Source organism: Mirounga angustirostris, unplaced genomic scaffold (genome assembly GCF_029215605.1).
Source record: "Mirounga angustirostris isolate CCGP_5_RB_7025 unplaced genomic scaffold, mMirAng1.0.hap1 SCAF_5, whole genome shotgun sequence".
NCBI classification, from domain to species: Eukaryota; Metazoa; Chordata; class Mammalia; order Carnivora; family Phocidae; genus Mirounga; species Mirounga angustirostris.
The window spans coordinates 145679787-145703066 of NW_026991713.1; the positions used below are offsets into that span (position 1 = coordinate 145679787).

The 23280-nt window shown below is 41.0% G+C and overlaps 1 protein-coding gene across 8 annotated transcripts in view; it reads left to right on the forward strand.

Moving 5' to 3' along the window:
- The window catches only part of RBFOX1 (RNA binding fox-1 homolog 1), a 335670-nt gene that overhangs the window by 231551 nt on the left and 80839 nt on the right, over positions 1-23280 (forward strand). For all 8 annotated transcript variants that reach the window (XM_045874916.3, XM_045874922.3, XM_045874920.3 and 5 more), the window contains exon 7: positions 4566-4619. In XM_045874916.3, coding sequence (XP_045730872.1) covers positions 4566-4619 — 54 coding nt within the window. The remainder of the gene's footprint in view (positions 1-4565; positions 4620-23280) is intronic.

Consider the following 23280-nt stretch of genomic DNA (forward strand, 5'->3'; position numbering starts at 1 on the left):
GGTCTGTGTGGGATTCATAATCTAAAGTTGACTATGTCTACTGAACTTTCAAGAAAACCAGAAATCCTGTATTGTAATGAAATCTGAATATTGGCCATGAATATATGTTGCAAAAAAAAAATAGTGGGCGCACCAAACACAGTGTGCAACTAACTTTTCATTTTAGGCGTTGCCTGACATCCTCAGTAGATGTCTTTAGAAAGCACTGGTATGCGGTTCCGGAAGCCCCTGTGGTGTATTTAAGGGTACTTTCTTGAATATGTTTCTTTGATATCCAACCCAGCAAGGCCCTAGAGAAGACATGTGCAAATTTTTTGTGTGCACATGCAGACTTGGCTTTTAACATCTAATACAGCCATAGTTAACACTGGTGAGCTTGGGCAGCGTTTTTCTATGGCACGCTGGCAGATGACCTTTGAGAAGCTAAATTTGAGGAGGGGAGTGCTGATTTGGATGCAGCCCCTTGAGACCCAGCCACAGAGGGGGTCTCTCTACACAGCTCCTGTGTCTGGTCTCTGCTCCATCGCCTCATTGTATGGGCGGCTGGGAGCAGTGGGCTTTATCAGCTGTTCTCTTTTGTTGTAAGCCTCATTGTTCAGTTTAATGTCCTTGATCAAAATCTCTGAATTTGCAAGGCCTGAGGATGTACACAGACTGCCTGAGAACTTAAAACAGGGATCATTTTGTCCATCTTTCTGACAGTGCAGGCTCCTGTCTCCAGCAGGGTTATCCCAAGGGTCTCTTCCAGGTACTGGAAGGAGTCACAGGGACTAGGAGGCTATTTGCATGTGATTTGCATACATTTACATAAGCCTGCATGAGCTCTGTAAGTCTGAGCAGGGGTGATTCTGAAGGTCTGGATCCTTATTTCCTCTGCCTTGAAGACAGTCACCCCTAACAGAGTCCTTCTTTATTAGATGTATATCAGGAAACAGGTCATTGGAGGTTGGAAGGAGATAGAATCCTAGCCAAAACAGAATGAGCCCATTAGAAAAAGCTCTCTGTTCCTTCTGTTCCTTTAGAGCAAAACTAGGTAAATATTTATGGAACACTGACCATTTGCCAAATGTAGTTTTAGGTGCTGGGAATTCACATTGGACAGCAGTCCTATTCACTTTACCATTAATTTTAATGAAGGAGAATGGGTATAAAAACAATTAAGAACAAGAAAGAAAGAAAAAAGATAAACCCAGGTAGTGTTAACAGCTATGCAGAAAACATGGAGCACTGGGTGTTGTGCACAATGAATCATGGAACACTTCATCTAAAACTAATGATGTAATGTATGGGGATTAACATAAGAATAAAATAAAAAAATAAAAAAATAAAAAAAAATATGAGAAAACAGCTATGCAGAAAACAAAACAGGGAATTGAATCAGGGAATAGCTCAAGGGGAAGGACGTGGCATTGAGTAGTCTGCCCTGGGAAGACAATGGGACCTACATAATAATCAGGTCAACTGTGTCAGGAGCTGGGGAGAGTTCTCTAAGCACAAGGAGCAGTGGATATAATCCAGAATGATCTACATTGATCTACAATGATCTTAGGTGCTTTTATAAAGATTTAAAAGCATAGTGTCCCCTGTAGTTTGGAGAGAGAGGAACCATGCTATGAAATAAATGGACAGGGGTTAAGTTGTGTGGGCTTGTGGGTCAAGGTTAGAGTTTGTGTTCTTCTAAGTTCAGAAGGAAGCTGTTGAATTTTGAGTTGCAGAACGGCATATCTGATCCACTCATTTAAAATGGGCTTGACCACTAGGAATAGAATGGGTAAAGGGAGGAAGGAGAAGAGGAGTGGGAGGAGATGGCGCGTGTTAGAGCATTGTTGCTGTGGTCTCATCCAGATGAGAAATAGAAGTGTCTTGGCCTGGGATGGTGCCAACGGAGAGGAGTGGATGGAAATGTCTTTTCAAAGTCTAACCAACAGGATTTTGTAGTGGATCATACATGGGGTATGAGGGTAAGGGGAGAACCAAGGAATTATTTATCAAGAATTTTGCTTTGAGGAACCAAGCGGATGAGAGAAGCCATTTGCTGAAGTGGGGAGACTTGGTGAGGAGTAGCCTGCAGGGAAGGAGGGAAGTAAGAAGTTGGGTTGTCATGCCTGTGTTGTGAATCAGAAAGGTTTTTGTTTCCCCACAGTGGAAGCAGCATTGTTTAGGAAGAAGGACCAATAACAAGGAGCAGGGCAAAACCTGCAATGATGTTCCCATGACATTTCATTTTGCTGCTCACAGATTCCAGGTTGGTTTCCTGTGAAGGAGACCTTATCAATGCCCTTTCTCAATTAATACTGGCAGACAGGAGATAGCACGGATCTCTTAATGGGGGAGAGTATTGTTTACATATTGAATGAAAGTTTTCCATAAATAGACATGGTAAACTGGCAGGTAGTTGGTAAATAGATAGATAATGGCATTAAGTAGCCTACCCTGGGAAGACACTGGAGGTCTAAATAACATCAGGTAAACTTTGTCAAGAGCTGATCAATCTATTTTTTTTTGATCAATCTACTGATAGATAGGTAGATAGATGAATAGATGAGAAAGAGGATAGAGATAAATGATGATAGATGGATAGATCAATCAATGGATAGATAGATGGATCAATAGATAGGTATAACTTACAGTTTGAGAGTTTCATCAAAAGTAATCAGTGGGTCCACATTCAGCAAATGGTATGTCCCAGTCTTGTGTGCAAAAGGAAGTATTTAAGTGAAACAAAACCTTATTTCAATAGTGACAAAAAGACCCCGTCTCCTCCACCAGTAGAACAAGATATAAGATGGGAAGCAGAGGGATGAAGAAAAAGAGTGATAAATTCATAACTTAATTATTCACTTAATATGGGTCCTTATATACTTTGTTCACAAACTCTAGATTTCTGTGGAGGACTAGGAAAGAACACTAAATATGTCCAGATAATCCTGAATCTTTATTTTCAACCAGTTTGCTCTATTTTCTGTTTGATTCCAAGGACTCGAAATGTTTATATTAGTCCACAGATCCCCAGAAATTGGCTATTTTCTTTTTTTAGGAAATGGTAGAATTTTAGTTGGTCAAACTGAAGTCATTTTCCACATTTATAAAGCACATTTTCTGAAATGTGCCAGATAATTTTTATTTTTATATCATTATAGAAATTCCTATATGACAAGATGTGGTTAATATAAAAGAGGAAGGTGTCAGTGTGAAGAAACCATTGGGACAACACATCTCAGAATTTTATGTCTCTTTCTGGTGATCTAAAATGGGGCCAGACATTTCCATTAATAAGCCTCCCAGGTATGCAAGCATAACACTTTGAAAAATCCTATCCTAAGACCATCCTGGGGTCTGTAAACTAGCTAGCTCATTCAAGTTGGGTGAAAGTTCTTAGAAACAAAAAATTCTTAGAAAGTTCTTTGGTTCATCCAGGGTCCTATCTATTGAGATATTGAGCCTCTGTCTTCCTTAGGGGATCAGTAGGATTGTGGCCACCCTTGGCTGTTCTTACAGGTCCATCACTTAGGTCAGATGAGAGGATGTCATACCTCGCCCTTCTGGGAAGAGCTCTCCTAGTCAGAAATACCTTCTCTCGCATTCCAACTTTTACCATTGCTTTTTTTCAGAAGCATATATTAAAAGACCTCTGGTGTTTGACCTTTAGCCCAAGGACACAAAGTCTTCTGCAAAAGGCAGCATGCCTGCCCTTCTTTGTCTTTCAGGAATTCCATATAATGGATGTTTTCATAAAAACTTACCAGCAGGAACAGGAAATAATCACCAAACCCTAAAACGTGACCATTCTTTGGAGGTTGTTCCCTAAATTGTGCCCAATGGGTATGCAATGTGCAGAGCTTCTCGATTTGCAAGTATTGTTGTATGCTCTTTTCTTGAGTAAAAGTTCCTAAGGGGCCAGGATTCATTTTACAGAAAATGCTCCATCCAGAACACTGGGAAAATTACAGGATTCTGTTAATCTTATATACAGGTTGTTTGAAAGTTACCTTAGATATCATGCATTGATTAAGAATTTTTATGGTTCCTGAATGCACTGAACTGTATTCCATACTCATTCTCTAGTGGATAAATGTCATTTTCTTTGGGATGTAAAAAGCACTTCGGAATTCTCTGGGTTATAATTAGGAATGACAATTATCAGAATATGTTGCCGCAAAGAATTCTGCTTATGTGAGCTTTCAAATTTTTGTGAACTTAACATGAAGGGACATAGGATGGATTATCTAGCGATGATCTATGGAAGAAGACAAAAAATTGAAATTATTATGGTGGTTCAAGAAAATATTGATATGGAAGAAAATTAATTACCACATCATTTTCAAAAAGTTCACCTGTAGCTGGTCAGTAGTTTCCATACTATTAACTTGTGTTGGCAGTAAATCAAAAGCATAGATCTGTTTTTCCAGGTATAGGTTTCAAATCATTTTTATGCATTCCCAAACCGTATAGCCTGTAAATAAAAATAAAAAAATACAACAACCCATTTGATTTGTGGTTCACTTGCAGTGATATGAGTTGTTGAATCAAGTGTGATAATAATGTTTTTGTATATTTGTTTTAAGGCTGGAAATTGAATCCAGTTGTGGGTGCAGTCTACAGCCCCGAATTCTATGCAGGTAAAGAGTTCCTCTTTGCATGACTTCTTTTTCATCTGTTTTAAATGTGTTTTGCCTGCCAGTAAAGAACAGGTTTCATAAAATAATTTGAACTATGTAAATCCCTCTCCTAAGAAGTTCTGAAGGATTTTTTTAAAGCAAAACCAAAAGTGTTTAAAACCCTTTAAAAATAAAGGGGAATCGTGTATGTGTGTTACACTCTGCAGTATGCACGGCCCTTCTTATGACATTTTACATTGATTTTTCCTCAAAAAAGCATCGAGACTTTGTTCGAGGGCATATTGAACAAATGTAGAGCTGTTCATGCCCATTTTATTTCAATCTGCTTGGATGTGTTTTTTAGCCATCCATTTCCATGTGGGGTTACCTTTCTTTCTTCCTGGCAAAGCAGAGAGTTGGCTCACTTATTCCAATAATGTGGCAGTGAGTTGAAATTGCCAAGAGAAGGATTATTTAGAAAACGAAAAAAACAAAACAAAAAAAACCCCCAAAAAACAAAAAGCAAAAAAAAAAAGAAGTGGTCTTTCTTTCTCTATTAATCAGTATTCCTTAGCAATTCCATCTCTCTCTGCTCTGCCTTCCAGGGTAGGTCTCTCCCCTCGCCCCTTCCCTGCTACCCTCCAACTACCGGTTGATCAGGAAATCCCTGTAGAAAACTTGTTCATCACATTTTGGGAGAGGGTAACCCAGAAGCAGCAGTGGTAGAGATTTTGGCTCTGCTTGGCCTGTCACTTCTGCCCATTAGCCCCTTGTTTATTAACAAGGCTGCATTTAACACCTTAGAACGTTAGTAGATTTGTCACATGGGGATTGAAAAGAACTCTTTCTTTGATGGGGCCCTTGCTCTTAAAAAAGGAGAAATAAATGACCAGTTGGTCCAGATCCACTCACTTAGTGACCTCTTCACAGTAAGTCCTACCCCTTCTTGGTCCCTTCTGGGGTGCCATCTGTCGTTTTCCTAATCATGGATCAACCCTAGCGTATGACAGAAACATAGGACACTTGGATGGATACTCTAGCAGAGTCACCAACTCAACAAAGAAAAAAGTGGTAAATCTGGGAAGGCCCATTTGATAGCTAAGGTCTGGATTTCAGATAGGCAATGTTTGTTCTTCGCATGTGATTTTTACCACAAGCCTGGGTTAAGTCCAGTGACTCTATGGCCGTGAAGTAGCTGCGTTGACTCTTCTGGGGGAGAAAAGTCTTTGCTGTAAGGCTTTCCATGGTTATATGGTGGAACCCACCTCATGAGAGGACACTTAGCAAAGTGAGGAATGTAAACACTGTATTCAGACAGCCCAGGTTCAAATCCTGCCCCCCCCCACTTGCCAGCTGTGTGACTCTAGGCAAGTTACTTAACCTCTCTGTGCCTCAGTGTCTTCATCTGTTAAATGGGAGATGATAATAGTAACAACCTCACAGGAGCTTATTAGAATTAAATGGGTTAATATATGAAGACTGGTGCATAGTCAGCACCACATAAATGCTGGACAAATAAAAATAAATTAGTATTCCATCTCTCTGCCAGAAGGGGAAAATTAATGGAGAACTGATTGTGATGAATTCTGAGTAAACCGCTAAACTAAGAGATTCTTTTCTTAATACATGAGAGTACTAGGCCTTCTGTTCTCAGCTTGCCTGTTTGGGGGAAGTTAATTTCTGGGATTGGAGGTAAGGCAGTCTGTTTAGGGGCACAGATATTGCTGGGGTACCTCCTTGTCCAAAACTGCAAAGAAAGGACATCCCTCAAAAGGGCATGCAGGAGGCCAGCCAGCAGCTTTCATGCATCTGGGGGCACTGCCCAATGAAATGGGGTAGCTGGGAAAACAAGCTGACACATTCTCTGCAAGTGTGTGTACCTGGCTACGTGCATGGTTTCTCCCCAGAATAATGGGTCAAGGACAAGAAGCAAGAAGCCATCTGACGAGGAGGTAGGGTCTAAATGTGTCACTTGGGAGAGAGGGAGGAAGGACATGTTTCTGGTCCCATGCAGTACAGTTGCTGGTCATCCGGCTTGAGCAACCAAGAAACTCTCCTTTATGTGTGATCTGAAACCTATATGCATATCTGTGGGTGTTTGAGAGGACAGAAGAAACCATTCAAACTGGCTTGTATATATAAGAATAAATTAACCTCCATGACTTTTAGAACGTTAGAACAGCCATTCAGATTAGCCCTGAGCCCAGCTGCGGAAGTTAGATCATGGGACTATCGGGAAAGAATAAGTTATAATAAAGATTAATATTTACCGAGTATTATCTGTGGCCAGGCACAGTTCTAAGCACTTTACCTAAATTAATGTATTTAAATCCTCATGGCAGTTTTCCAGATGAGAAAACTAAGGTACACAGAGTCCCTTAGCACTAAACCGCTAAGATTTCAAGCGGGTAAGAAGCTGGCTAGATTTTGAAACCGAGAGCCTGTGTTCTTTACAACTGGGTTATATACTGCTTCTTTTTTGTGTTTAAATATTAAAATTTGTAATTCTTATGGACTGTGTCCTATGATGGTAGATCAGGCTACTGCTCTATGTCCAAGCCAGTCAAATTAAAGAAGAGATTTTTCCAACCATCACCAACACCACCACCCCGGCCACCACCACCGCTTCCTCCATATTCAGACAAGTTAACTGGCTGTGTCAGGGGCAGTTTTAAGGATTCTGGACAACTAAATAATTATTTCTATGAGATGCCCCAATAAACTTAAATCTAAAGAAATGGGGCATGAATAAGTAAGTGTTACTTGAGAAATCTGTGTATGTGTGTTAGTGTTGCCAATATGTGGGCTACCCTTAATAATCGGAAGACTTTTCTTTTTGCCTAAATTATCTGTGTATGTATGTCAGCAGAGTTCATGATATGCAGAAATATAGGGAAATGCTGCCAATCAAACACTCCAGAACAATTCCTTTGAAATATTTGAAGACCCATAAACACTGAGAATTGAGCTAACTTAAATCGGAAGTTAAGACACCAATATGGATGGAGTGCATATATGCAAATGTGGACATAGCATGTATTCATTTCGCTATGGAGATATAATTACTAACGTCAACCATTTGAATGTCCACGATTAAGAACTTAGGAGGCTTCTTGGATTTCCCCAACTATAAACATAGTCTGGATTTATCTTGCAATTTCGAATGTGCCTCAAAGCTGAAATGAAGACCTTGTCATTGATTTGCTGTGGATATTTAGCAGGCCAGCCCTGTGTCTGCCTGAGATAGAAAGCCAGGCTTATTAGGCACTCCTATATATAAGATTTTCTATTAATGACAAATATCATAATATTCCCATAGTATAATTATCGATTTTCTGAAGCTTATGCAGAATTAACAACCCAGCCTCCAATTGTCTCTCAGAACAGGGCATGAAAAGTTCACATATTTTGTAAATTAAAATCAATATTTTCAATCTCTCCTAAAGGTAATTTTCCTAATTTAGTGGACTTTTCCCTAACATTTATTTTCTCTTTAATTATAAAATGGCAGGTTATTGATTTTCGTATATAACCTCTTGACGCCCTGAGTGCATTTTTATTGCTAACGTGGGGTGGGGGTGGAGAGGGCAGGAGCACCTCTTAATGAGGATCTTTAATTACTAGCTGAACAGTATTAATTTGCTTTGATAAATTATGACGCACAGTCTCCCTCACGCACACGTTCCAGGGGAAGCATTTAGAAAGCTGTTATGAAAGGCCTTTCATTTAGGGTGGTTTTTCTGAACTCTTACCAAGTCCTACCCGGAAGAATGCTTACCCAACACCAGTCTCCAGAAGCAGATAGGCATAAATCAACACATGCCATGAACCCATGTAAATCTCCTCCAAAGACAAGTGGGTGTTTTCCTACAAAGCTACATGGTATTGATTGTTTTGCCTACATCTAATCATCTTCGGGCTCCTTGAGGCTTATTCTCAAGATAAATGATTGATAAGTCAATTAAAAAAATGTGCAGGTAGATCTCAAAATCAGTGTCTAAGACCATTCCATTTCAGACTTTTTTTTAAAAAATCGAGGGCAATAAATACAAGTACAGGATCTGCAAATATCTGTTCCCAGCAGTATGCTTCGTTACTTAGTATCATCAGAAACAGTGTTTCTAAGAATCTCAATGAGGAGGCCTCAGAGGGGGTTCTTATAGTTCCCCCTTCATTGTGAGAAGTTCCACTGCCATCTAATAAAAAGATTAAAAGAAACAGTGGTGTCTTTTAGGGAGAATCATGATAGCTAGCCAATGAAACTGTTGATTGAAAGCAAACACCTTTAATCTTCATACATAAGTAAAACAAAATAAAAATAAATAACAAAAGGTTACACACAGTTGTCGACATGGGACTGACAAATGGCAAATCCATCCGTTTCTCAGTTGCCAGTAAGACGGCTGCAAAGCTCACCCACGCTGTATATCATATCTGCCAACTCATTTCTGTGATTAAATATTCCATCAGTAGGGCTATAAGGCGGCAAAGCTTAACAAGATTCATAAGATGCACCACTTGAACACACATAACTCACTTCCGTGGATGGAGAGCACCCTGCCTGCAAAGGAAAATTGGAATTGAGGTAAATTACTCCACGAGTCATGATCAATAGGGAAAGGAAAAGATCTACCAATGCAATGCAGATCTAAGATATAGTTAGGTCCCGATGACAACAAACACACAATTCAAGTCAAAAGTAGAGAGATGCAGAGTAAATCAACTTGAAAACCTTGAGGATGGCAATGAACAGTAGTCTGGCGACACTGTTATTATTAGTGGGGGTTTTTTCAGTGCGGGGAAGAAAAAGGGGGTCCTTAATTGGATTTTCCTCCTAAAAATACACATTTCTGGTTTCAAAGGGGTGGGGGGAGTACTGAAAGAAGGATACCTGGCTGCAAAGTCACATATGAAGGTGGTCGGGTCTTAAAACTAGGTTATCCTGGGGTTATAGGGAGGATCAGGTAAGGTAATGAGTGTAAAAGAACTTTATAGACTGTAAAGTAAAATGAAACTATGAGATCAGTGTGATGACTGAAGTCATCAGTTATGTCCACCTCGGTAAAAACCTGGCCACGGACCGCAGGCCTTGATACCAGGCTGGCTGATGGGAGACTGGGTTGGGATCTCAGTATAAAGTTTAAAAATGAAGAGGATGGATGTAGCACTCTGTGATTGCTTATCTCGAAAGGGCAGGTGTATTTGACCTTGGATTACCCGTAGAGAGGTATTGGTTTTCTATGGGCTTTTGGCCACTGTGAACCATGATTCATCTAAGAATTGAGTCAAAGGAAGGTAGATGTCAGTCTCCCTCCCAGCCGCTCCCCCCATTTCACTTCATTGAGTCCATTACAGTTAAGAGAATGACCTTTAGCCACACTTTTGGACGGACTTCTCTCCAATTCCCTTCCTGCAATTTGGATACAATAGTATCTGAAAAAGAGTAAGATTGTCAGAACCTGTGATAACTAGGGTCCCTGACACAGGCTGCTTTCCTTTTATTGGCCACTGTCCTAGACTTTGTGTTGGCTTGGGATGATGTGCCCAAATCCTGGGTACAAAGGATGTGTTTGGGGTGACTACCTTAGTATCCTGAAAGAATGTAAGGTGGGTCTGCAAGGTACTTGCTACCACTCAGAGCCCCTCAAAGCAGCAAATATTCAGACACGCCTCGTGGCTCTAACACTGCCCATGTCCACCCAGAGGGCCAGTTTCGACTAGACACAGAGCGATGGCTCCTCATGAACAGTGACCTTTGGCTCTGCAATGTTTTGTATAATTTACACATCTGCCAGATTCAAATGCAGTGCACTTCAGTGAACTGGAACAGGAGAGTCCAGATTTAAGTCCCCAAGCAAAGGATTTTCAGCCTAGAAATGTTCCACTTCAAAGACTTTATCTCATACATCTGTTTACCTTCGCCTCCCCTTTTGGTTGCAATTCACTTTCCTTCTCTCTTCTCCTTTCCCTATCTGTCTTATCAGATTTCACTCCATCCTTGCCCACATTTGGCCTTAATTTTTATCTGTGTCCTTCCCTGCCCCACGGAAGGAATGCAGCTCAGCTTTGATGGAACCTGTGGGGGATTTTGCTCTTCAAATAGGATCAGAACTTGATTATGTGCTTAAAACTGCACTTCCTCAATAAATTAGTTCCCATTCTATTGCATGGAAAGTCTACCAAGAACAGCTCCCCCAAGGCAGTAAGTGATAAGACAGCCCTTGTAGGAGAAGCCCCCAACCTCTGCACATCATGGGAGAAAGACAAGGTTTGAATATTTGGCTCTGGATCAATTTCATAGGGAAAGTTCTGGGCTGCCATCATTCATACATGAACAACTCAAAACATCAGCAACAATAAGCCACTCTGGGCACTGACTATGCCAGGCACTGTGCAAAACACTTTGCATCTCCTTGAATCTTCATAAAAATGTTCAAGCATTCTCTTCGTTACAGAAATTATGAAACCAAGGCTTTCTGGAGAGTTTATCTCCTCCCTCATATCACAGAACTGGTATGTGAAAAATTGGTTTATTATATAAACGTCTTTTTTCTAACCTCAAAGCCCACACTTTCCATCACATTGCTGTGCAGCTTCCTCAGTAGGACTAGACCAGGACATGCCTGCCATGTCTTCTATCCTTGAGGTCACAGAGGATGAAAATAATTAATAAAAATATCTTTGCATGTAATATTACCTGCTGCATGCCAGACTCCGTGTTGGGATCATTGCATGTTTACAGAGCTTATAACTTCGGAGGATAAGTGTCATTTTCCTCATTTTTCAGATAAATTAGAAATCTAGTGATATTATTTTGCCCAAGGTTGCTGACTTCAAAAGTTAAAGAGCTGGGTCCAAAGCCAAATCTCTGTGATTTCAAAGCCCATTCCACTTTATTACAAGTTACCTCCCACACAGATGCGTTAGTTAATCCAATATCTTGGATTAATGGCTCTTAACTGGGAGTAATTTTATACCCCAGGGGAATTGGGCAACTTCTGGAGACATTTTCCATTGTCACATCTTGGGGGCATGGGGTTGTTCATTACTGGCATCTAAAGAGTGGAGGCCAAGGATGCTGCAAAACATCCCACAATGCACAGGACAGCCCCCACCACAAAGAATAATCTTAACATGTTGATAATGCTGACGTTGAGATTTGAGCTCCTGCTCAAGATGGAGAAGGTTCTGTAGTTATCAAAGGCAATCCAAGAACTTAAAGAGAGACATTCGCCCAAATGCTTCCTTTTCTGGGCATTACTCTGTGATTTTTGACTCCAGAAGGGAAAAGCATAAAGCTTGATTTTATGCTGCAGAGCTGTGTTGGGGGTGCACAAGACCATCTTCAGTCTCTGTGTTTGGTTGGATGTGCTCATGGGACTCAAAAAGGCTCTTATAGTCACAGTTCTGATTTATTACAAAGCAATACGGATTAAAAATCAGCAAAGGGGAAGAACACAAGAGATGGGATCCAGAAGAAACCGGGCAGAAGCCTCTGGGTGTGCCATCCAGGTGGAAGTATACGATGTGCTTAACTTTACCGGCTTTGGTGTTTGACAACACACACAAAGTGTTGCCAGACAGGAGTCAGTCCGCTTCCTGGGAGGTGGTCACAGGGATGCAGAGCCCCTGTGTCAGTGATATCAGCTACTCAAACCTTAGCCCAAAGAGCAAGAGTAAGCATTCACCATAAATCACATTGCTACGGTAAACTATCTTATCAAACTGGCCATGTATGGCCCAAGGCCTCAGGCATCCAAAAACAGTTTTATCAGGTAGACTATTCCAAGGGTTTAGAACTCATCTGCCAGGAGCTGTCCAAGGGCCAGTCCTGAAGAATGTGCAGGGTTTGAGCAGCCCAGGCCTGCTGAGTTAACCCTTTCCCGCACAACAGAAGGAGGAGGAGGAGGAGGAGAAGCGAAGGAGAAGCAGCTTGCAAGCTCAGGAAAAAAAAAAAAAAAAAAATATATATATATATATATATATATGTATATATATATATATTCGATGGTAGTGGTGAGGAGGAGGGGGAGGGTGGTATAAGACAAGACAAACCACTGTGTTTGTTGGTTCTAGGAGAAAAGATCAAGCTGGAGTCAGTTATTAAAGAGGAAAAAAATGTGTGCATTTTTCACTTCAAGCAGAGGTCTGCAAATTTCAGTAAAGGGCCAGTCTGTGAATAGGCTCAGCTGTGTGGGCCAACAGTCTCCCCCAGCCACTCACCTCTGCCGCTGTAATGCAGGAGTAACAACAGACAACGCATAAATGAGTGTGCACGGCTGTGTCTCAGTAATGCTGTAAAGGACACAGAGATTTAAATTTCATATAATTTTCATGGGTCATCAAATAGTTGTCCTCACCCCATCCCCAGCTGTGTAAAATTGTGAAAGTCACGGCCCTCCTTCGCTGACCCTGGCTTAAAGAGTCCAGATTTGCTGAACTCAAAGCCACCAGCTTATACCCTGGGGAGGTTTTTTTTAGCATTGCATTGTGGTACCAATTACACAATCCCGCATGAACCCATGAGATTAGCTGCTTGTCATTCTGCCGCATCATGTTCACCAAGGAAGGGCCAAAGAGAGAGGCCATGTATAAAGTTGCACATACCCCTGGCTTTTGTTAATTCATCCTTTAGCTCAGAGTTACAGTGCTGAAGGCCTGTAAAGTGCCAGGCACTGCGCATGCGCTGGGGAAGTACCTCTTCCCTCAAGAATTGCTTAGAGCATTGAAGGATACAAACTTAGTGTATAATAAATAATGATACCTGCCTGCCAGAACACTAAAAAAATAATAACCCTCTCTGTATTAAGAGCCAGAGAACAGGGGGTACTAATTGGGTTTTGAAGGATAAGTAAGAGTTCTCCTGGGAAGAAAATGAAGAAAGATCTTTGTAGGGGTGAGTAAGGAGGACTTTGGTAGAGTCCAAAGGAGCTTCTCAATCTTTATCTTCAGAATCCATTGAGAAGTCCTAAAAAAAAAAAAAAAAAAAAAAAATAACAGGTGCTTGATCTTCACTGGATATAGAAATTTCTGAGGCAGGGGTGCCTGGGTGGCTCAGTCGGTTAGGCATCTGCCTTCGGCTCAGGTCATGATCCCAGGGTCCTGAGATCAAGCCCCACATCGGGCTCCCTGCTCAGCGGGGAGCCTGCTTCTCCCTCTGACCCCACCTCCTCTCATGTGCTCTCTCTGTCTCTCTCAAATAAATAAACGGAATCTTTAAAAAAAAAAAGAAAGAAAGAAAGAAAGAAATTTCTGAGGCAAAATCAGATTTCTCCCAAAGGCTGAGAAATAAGTTGCAAAAGACCTGATAATCCTGTATAAAGGAATGAGGGTTCTGTATTTCATCCTTTGAGTGGTGGGCAACCATTGAAAACTCTGAAAAAAAATATATTTAAAAAACAAAATAAAACAAACAAGAACATCCGGTAATGAGTTAGCTTGCGTATCTACACTTAAAACAAATAATAGTCTTACCATGAGAACTCTTTCAAATATGTGAACCCAGTCCTGAAAAACTGAAAGAGGTAAAATCAAATTAGCAACTTCTCACCCATCTGAGAGATCGGGCTCCTGAAAGACCCCAGGATTACCAAACCAGTGCCCCAACACCAAAGTTGTGATCAAACTCATTTCCTGGTTGTGTCCTGATCTCTTCCTAGGAAAACAAATTACCAGAGACTTTAAAAATGACATGAGTTCATTTTTTAAAATATTTTAACTTGTGTCGCCATTCTATTATAAACTATTTAGTTTGGACGGTCTTGTACTTCCCACTTTTAAGGTTCTTTTCAAAATTTATAGTTCAGCGTTATTAGCCCAACCAATTAAGTTGTGTGTAAATAAAGACAAATTGGCCAAATATTATTTAATACCTTGTATGTTAATTATATGTAGGTACTCCTTCTCCAAGTATCAAATGAAGCTGTCTTTTTAAAAATGTAGTATAGAAGAACCAACACACAAATAGCAAAATCCTACTGAAATTAACTACATTGGTGACAGTTAATGCATTTCTAGAACTTCTATGGACCTGTTACAACCCATTACAGTCGAAATATTGTTTTATGAAAAATTAATAAAGCCAGTGGAAAATGGAACCCAGCATCTGCATTAGCTGTTCACACCAAAAGAATCAGCCAGAATTAATTATGCCGTATGCTACATTCTAATGAGTTTTTCATTAAACAATATACCATGATGGAAACTAAACAAGGATTATTCAGAGAATAATGCCAAAGGGTTTTTTTTGTTTTTTGTTTTTTGGAGGAGATTAAATTAGTTAATGGGTTACACATTTAAACCTGATGCAAAGGTTAATCGATGTACACTTATCATGGTATTAAACCCAGTATCATTTTAAAAAACATGAACACCCCAATATCACTGATACTTCCTCTGGGAAAAAAGATGAGTCTATTTGTGCGTTTCTAGTATTTGTTTGATATACACAATATTGTAAAGACTGAAACCTTCCGTATTAATTCCCTGTCATTTTTGAAAACCATTTTCACCAGCTGAAATATTCTTTTGCTTTCAGCCCACGGTGTGTGTGTGTGTGTGTGTGTGCGTGTGTGTGTGTGTGTGCGCGCGTGGTGTGGGAAGCATGCTTAAACAAATGTATCTGATTACTCTTTGGGAGATTCAGAGTTGAAGTATATTTTCTGCTCTTACCAAAAAGAGTGGGGTCAGGAGTTTAAACCTAATCTGGGATATGGAAGGGGACTCAAGATGAAACTCTCCCCCCATTCCACAAATATTTCTAGTCCCTCCTAAAATACAACTCCATACTAGCAAGTGAAATAGAAGAGGGGGCCCAAGGGAAGCCTGTCAGGAGGGATTTTTGGACTCCTGCAGTATCTCAGGGGTTCTTGTCCCTAGGAAGAAGAGAGAGAGAAGAGAGAGAGGGAGGAAGGCATTCTGGGTTCTTTGCAGAGACTTGTAAACTCCACAGATTTTAGCTAAAACACAGTTTCTATTTTTTTTCCCATTCATCATAATTTGCAGACGAAAATACCTTTCTGAGCTGGGAGATAAATGTGCAGTTGGAAGGGACCCATCTCAGTTATAGGGAGGAACGCCCTCTCCCTGTCATCCTGCATGGCCCTGCCACATGGGAATGCAGGCCCAAACCCATGTGGCCCCATCCCCTGATTCCTCAAGAGAAGCCAGACATCGGTCTTGTGACCTTAAACCTCCCCAGTTTAAATGTTGATGATTAATTCCCAATCTTAAAATGTTCTCCATTAAATCTGTTATGGTTAGCATTCTGTCCAGGACATGGCCAAACCCAACAGTTTGGCAGCCATCCATTTGCTCTTCAAGGAACAATGGAACAAAGTAAATCCCTCAAGTGCTATATTTTGAGCTTCATAAAAATAGTAATAGTTAATAGCCCATTATTATTATTACCGAGATCACTTATTACCTACAAATTGTCAACCCCTTCCATGTAACAGATATGATCCCTACAATAATTCTCAGTGAAGTAGATTTTTTTTTTGGTCCCCATCTTACAGATGTGAAAGGGAAGTCTGGGACCTTAACTGACTTCCCCAAGGTCAAAGAAATTTACAGTCACTGAGGTCAGAACATAAAACTAAGGATAAAATTCCCCAAACCCATACTTCTTCAGCTGCACTGTCAGGCCTTGAGAGTTCCCTATTTTTCCTCTTTCTGTGTTTCCTTCCTGCCTGTCTTAGTGCGATCTTGCAAGTGGGATTTTCTTATCTATAGAAGCTACATCCTGCCCAGAGGCTTCCTTGGTGGGATTTAAAACCCTATCACAGATTCTTAAAAGTGATCATGAGGTTCTAGCCAACATCCTTAGTCTGGAAGAGCCAGGGGTTTCCAGCCAGAAGGCAGCTGAGGAACTGTTCAAAGTGGCTTAGTGCAAATGGGGTTGGTTGGTGGATATTTATCGCTCCACAGCCGGAGAGGATGTTTAAACACCTCAAGACCAAGTATCACTATAAATAAGCTGATGTAGCTCCGTGAGTGAGTCTGAGCTTTGGAGTTACACCAAGCTGGCTCAGATTTCAGTTTTGTCTCATATTTTTCTCTCTCTGGGCTTTATTTTCCTTGTGTGTTTGATAAGAAAAAAAAATCATAATGTGTGTACAGCGTACCTGGTTCAGTACCTGAAACTCAGTGGCATCTTAATGGTCCCTCCCATTAATATTAGCTGTAACTTGACGTTCTTTATGTCATCCCTAGCATTTTACTATCGTTGGCAGCATGGGCATCCCCTGGGAGCTCACTGGAAATGCAGATTCTCATGCCCCACCCCAGGCCTACCAGATGAGAATATTCATTTTAGAATGGCCCCCAAGTAATTCAGTGCCTATTAGAATTTTAGAAACAAAGGCTCTAGGGTAGCCCTTACCTAAATACTAATAGCCACAACCCTGAAGGAGATAAAACGTATTTCCATGGTTTTTGTTGTAGTTAAATTGCTTGCCTTCCACAAATACCTTATGGAACAATTTTTTCTAGTTGTTTTGTTATCTTGAACAACAATGAATTAGAAAGAAATTTTTGGCAAGCATTCAAAGAACATGCCTTTAATTTTTTTGGTCGTTTTTAACAAAATAATTGAAATAATAATTTATTATTATTATAATTCGTGACAGCTTCCCAGGGAGGGGCTAATGTTGTTCTGACAATCACTATTAGTGTCTTCAAACAGAAAGGGGACATTAGAACAGGGGTCAGCAAACCTTTTCTGTAAAGGTCCAGAGAGTGAATATTTTAGCCTTTGTGGACAATAAGGTCTCTGTTGTAAATACTCAGCTCCGTCTTGCAGCGTAAGATAAGTCATAAATAATACAAAACATATTTTGTGGCTCTGTTCCAATAACTCTTTATAGATACTGAAATTTGAATTTTATGTGATTTTTCACGTCACCAAATATTAGTCTTCTATAGATTGTTTTTCAACCGGATAAAAATGTAAAAAACATTCTTAGATCACAGGCCATACAAAAAAAGTGGTAGACTGGATTTGGCAGAAAGCCTGTAGTTTGCCTACACCTGATTTGGAAGATTAGCCTTCAATCCATGGGTCCCAGGGATCTGTTTCGTTTGAGCTGCATTCAGCACCATAAGATTTCTATTTGTGTGACCTTGGGCAAGATTCTAAAACTCTCTCTGTCTCAGAATCCTCATCTATTATATAGATGTAATGATAGTACCTGTCTTACAGGGCTAAGAGTAGGGGATAATCCAAATTAAACAGTGAATGCGTTTGCTTGGTGCTTTTTGGGTAATTAGTAAGCCATTTTTTGAATCATTACTGTTGATGTGCTCAGTATCACATTGAGTCAATTGAATATTTTCTGTAAAAATCACTATTAGTTGAATTTTGGAGGCAGGAGAGTAAGAGTGGTTCAAGTAAGTCATTACATTTTTTAAACAACAAAAAATCAGGGAAAACTTTGTATAGAGATTCTTTGTAGTATTCCTGCAACTTTTTTTTGTATAGTCTGAAATTATGTCAAAAAGAAAAGTGAAAAGAAAAAAACCCCACAAAATCATGTATTTCTTTTTATTATGAAAGTCAAAACTTGCATCATAAATTGGAGTGAGAGATTATCTACAATCTATACAGATTTACTTCAGGGCTCCTTTAAATATGGAAATCCCCTGGCACAATTAAAACATGATTCACTTTATAAGAATTAAGTATACATCCAACAGTTTTCTACAACATCTGTGCCTCAATGGAAATACCTCTGTATTTAAAGCTCGACCATAACCCTTCAGAGAGGCTCATCTTACAGGCATGTATAAAAGCATTAAGTATTAGCTGTGAAAATATTCTTACATGGATTAGCTCAACGCCAGTCTATGTTCAAAAATGCGTAACCACAAAAAGCATCCACAACCCAAGAGGGCTTTGGATAAATGTGTCCATTGGAAGCAGTAACCTCCATGGGCAGGGAGTAGCATGCAGCAACCTCCCAGACCTCTTTATCTAACAGGAATTTGCTGCCTGTATGACCCTCATGTAGTACAGTGCCTCACTGATCCTCAGGGCAGAGCTCATTAGGAGGCAGGTGGATATATTAGTCTGTTTGGGCTGCCATGACAAAGCACCACAGGCTGGGGGGCTTATACAACAGAAATGGATGTTCTCACAGTTCTGGAGGCTAGAAGTCCAAGATCAAGGAGTTGGCAGGGTTGGTTTCTTCAGAGGCCTCTCTCCTTGACTTGTAGACGGCTGTCAACTCCCCAAGTCCTCACATGGTCTTCCCTCTGTGTCTCTGTCATAATTTACTCTTCTTATAAGGACATCAGTCACATGGAATCAGGGTCTACCCTCATGGCCTAACTTTAACCTAATTAGCTCTCTAAAGATCCTATCTCCGAATACAGTCACATCTTGTACTGGGGGTTAGGACTTCAATGTATGTATGAATGTGGAGTATATACACTTCAGTCCATAATAGTAGGGCAGGAATGGGTAGGCCTTCTTTTGGATGGGAAACCAAGAGTGGCCTTGCTAGGATTATGCTGTTCGTGATCTTCTGTACCTTCTTTACCAGCCCACCTCCAGAGAGTCTGACAGAATAGTTAGGACTGGGAGTTATTCTTTGTGTTCAAAATGCTACAAAGGAAAGGCAAAATTTGTCGATGCACAAAATAGCAATGATAAGAAGTAAATAAGCTCTTCCCCTTTGCCCACAGAAGTACTCAAACCAGGTATATTCAGCCATTTTTACTTTTTTCCCTAAAGATGTGGAGATGCCCTTGGGCCTGGATTAATCAAAGTGCATCCAGAGCAGGACAGTCACCTGGGTTGCTGATCAGAAATGCAGATTTCTGACCAGCTGAGTCACACTCTTTCGGGGTGGAGCCTTTGAAGGCATCCCATGTGAGTTCTCCCCAGTGGATTCTTAAAGTCTCACAGGCTTTGAAAACCTCCAATTTTAGGAAGGCAAGAACTCACAGCCTTGAGGTTTGAGGGACTGGCTCTCCTCCAGTGTTTCTCAAAGTATGGTCTCCTGACAACACGAGAGCTTGTTGAAAATGCAAGTTCTCAACTCCATCCCAGACCTATGGGATCAGTCCAAAACTCTGGGAGTGGGACCTAGCATTCTGTGTTGAACAAATCCCCTAGGTGATGCTGATGATGCAGGTGATTTTACGAACCCATGGGGGACTGGGGGCACCCCTTTCTGAAAGTACCAGTCCTATGAAGAAGACGTTTGCAGGTTTCTCTTACAGTGAACTAAGAGCTCAGAGCTTGTTCTTTCAATTATGACAAGAGTTTTCCTGTTTTTATTCTAATTTAAAAATATATTTTAAAAATCATTCTGTAACAATGGAAGCAGGAAAGAGTCAATGATAAAGTGAATCATGTTCTAGGAGCCTAGATAGCTTTGTTTCCCACCTGGAATTTGCCTCTGACGGATGCTAAGGCTTTTCATAAACCACATCCTTGTTCTGTGCCATTTTTTCCCCATCTCTAAAGAGGGACTAGTACTACCTGACCCTTCTTATTAGGGAGGAACAACTGTAGTGTAAAAATGTGTGGGGAAATATTAAATAAAAAATTTCTTTTTTTGTGTATAAAATGAAAGTACTATTTTTGTAGTGATTACTATTACTATGAAACATTTTGAATTACGACTGCAATACGTTACAGAAATGTGGAATAGACATTTTGCCAGTCATAATAGTCATGTTTCATAAAAACTGTGCCAAAACTACTTTTAAATTTTATTGATCTCAGCAAGCAAAGTAAATAACCATAGGGTCTCAGGTTTGGGGATCAATTCAGACTCCTTCCTTTGTTCCCTTTCTTGTGTATGTATTTGTTCCTGAACCTACGAGTACTAAAAGAGACAGCATGTCGTTCTTTTGAAGGGCACAGGGGGCTCAGCGGGCATGCCCCAGAACCCACACGGTGCCCAGCACACAATAGATGCCATCCGCATTTGCAGAATGAATGGCAGCCCTCGCAGGCCACCTTTTCTTAGCTGAGCACTCGCGACAGAGTAGCTGTCTAATGGCCTCCTGCATTCATTCACCATTTGCCTGTGGAATTTTTCCTCTCAGCCCTCTTTGCCGACTCACAAGGCCTAGTGAGAAAAGCTGGACCCCAGCAAAGGGCTCTGTTTGCACATGACTGGATCAGCACACAGATGCTTTCGGAGGCTCAGACAGCACATGCCCCTCTCAGAACCTTCCACAGCAGGTGTTCCTGAATCCCTATTGGCTCTCAGAAAATTCATAAAGTGTGGTTGTTTTTCTTTGTGCCTTTAATTTTTTTTTTTTTCATTTCAGTAGCAATAAGAGCATTCTTCTCCAAGTGTTCTAACTCTTCATCTTCGAGCTAATGAAGTGAGTCAGCCACTCCCAGTTGCTAGGCAGTTGGGGTGTTTTTTTGACATGTTTTTCTTTCTTTCTTTCTTTCTTTCTTTCTTTCTTTCTTTCTTTCTTTCTTTTTTTTTTTTTTGTGGAATTCAGAAAAAACAGGACGGGCCTAGTCATTCACCCTGGGCTGGCTTGGTGCTCTGCCTCTTCAGTACTAAAATGGAAGGGCAGGCATTCAAAAGAGCCTTTCTCTTCTTCCTTTCCCTCTTGCATCCTAATTTTATTTCTTGCAAGTGCAACTTGGCTGCCTGTCCAGAACCCTCTGGTTCCTCTTGTCAGGCACCCCCTGCCTCTCAGCCTAGGTCCCTGGACCCATGGGGATGAAAGAGGACTAAGACATGACTCCTGACCTCTTGGAGTTCAGAGCATCCATGGGAAGACACTCATTCGATAGATCATTACAACACAATTTAGAAAAGCAGAGAAAGGAAGCTGAACTTGGCAGGTGGAGGCAAATAGATCTGGTTTCTAGGAGGAGAAGCTGCTGCCGAGTCCGGAAGGGAATCATCTAGGGGAAGGGGCAGGGCTTCCAGAGAGAATTATCCTCCATAAAGGCAGAGGTGTGAAAAGGCACCGTTGTCCCAGTTGGTTTGAGTCCAATTTCCTCACCTAGGAGTTGGCAGCAGAGTACAAAGTTGAGAGGCCTCCTCTTCCCTATCTGTGATGGGAATCACCCCTTTGAGGCTTCTCCCTGCCCATCGAGGGGCCGGGAATGACCCCCAGAGCTGTGGGGAGTCTCCAGTGAAGAAGAAAGGGTTGGGTTGCCCCATCTGTACATGGACCTTGGCTCACCCTCTCGCAACTGGAGGATTCCTGATCCTGCCCGCGAGGGGCCCTGTGCATATCGTGCGGGAATTTGGGATGCTGATGAGTGAGTGTGACAGACTTTGCAAAGGCTCTGATGATTCCAAAGTTTCAATCTGCCACATGGAGCCAGTTCCTGCCAGGCACAGATACGAGCTGCTCAGATTTCATGTGAAGCTGCATGAGTCAACCTTAAAAGAACCAGAGAAGAGGAGGAAGCAAGTGAATCCCATAGAGAGGGCTCGTAACTGCACCTTGACTTCAGGCATGCGCATCCCCAGCAATAAACAAGGGGCAGAAGAAGGCACCCTCAAGAATGATTGGTTGGACAAAGCACTATTTTTAGCCAGGAAAACAGAAATGAGGAGGTTTTTAAAAACATAATAATTTAATCAAATTCATTAATCCTTCTGAGAGTCAGGTATTTTGCTAGGGGCTGGGAACAGATGAGTATGGTTTGGCTCTGACATAAGGGGGCTCATTGTGGCTGAGACCGATATGTAAATGAAAAGTTGCAGTACACTGTGACAAAGGATCTACTAGGGAGACTTTTTTTTTTTTTTTTAAGTAGGCTGCACGCCCAGCATGGCACTCAGCGTGGGGCTTGAACTCACGACTTTGAGATCAAGACCTGAGCCAGGATCAAGAATTAGAGGCTTAACTGACTAAGCCACCCAGGCGCACCTAGGGAGATTTTTTTTTTTTTTATTCTTTTAAGTGTGATGGGAGCATAGAAGGGGGAGTGATCCGTTAGCTCCTGGGGACTGGGAAAAGAGGCAGCTTCTAAATGACATAGTAGGAATTGCGGTGGGGTCTTTCTTTAAAATTAAACCCCATGAAATTCCCAGCGTTCAATCCTATTTGACATAAAGAGGTCAATTTCTTATGGTTTAACCTAACGGTAGGATCAGGAATGGCATGGAGGTTTCATGCCATCCACCAACTCTAATCAAACGGTAGCAACTGCCTAGAAGCTGTGTTAAGGATGATTCTGAGGATCCCAGGATAATAGGAAAGGACACTTGGAAATTGATGAATGGTCTGTCCTGGCCAGGGAATGGTGGCTAGTGGTTTAAATTGAACACAGTTGCCATCTTTAAATTATAAGCAGGAAAGCCCCCTTTCCCCACCTCCCTCAAAAGCCTTTGTTTGCTTTTTAAACAAACACACATGACTGGCCCCTGCCCAAAAAATGCATGGAGGTTACAGTGTTCTTTGCCTCTTGGTTTCTGTTTAATTCAAAGCTTTCTCTTAAGAAAAGGTCACAAAGGCCTAAGAGAACATACAATAAGTACTTCGCAAATTAAATTAGAGGATTTTTTTAGGTAAAATAAAAAGCAAGTCCTGTGACAGTATAGATTTTGTTTAACAAAGGTCAAAATTATTGCATAAAGAATTTTTTTTTTCCACGACCAAGAGGACATCCAAAGAAGTTATTTCAATACAGTTTCTCGGGATCTACAACATAAGAGCATTAGGAAAGCTTCATTATGCCCTGCCA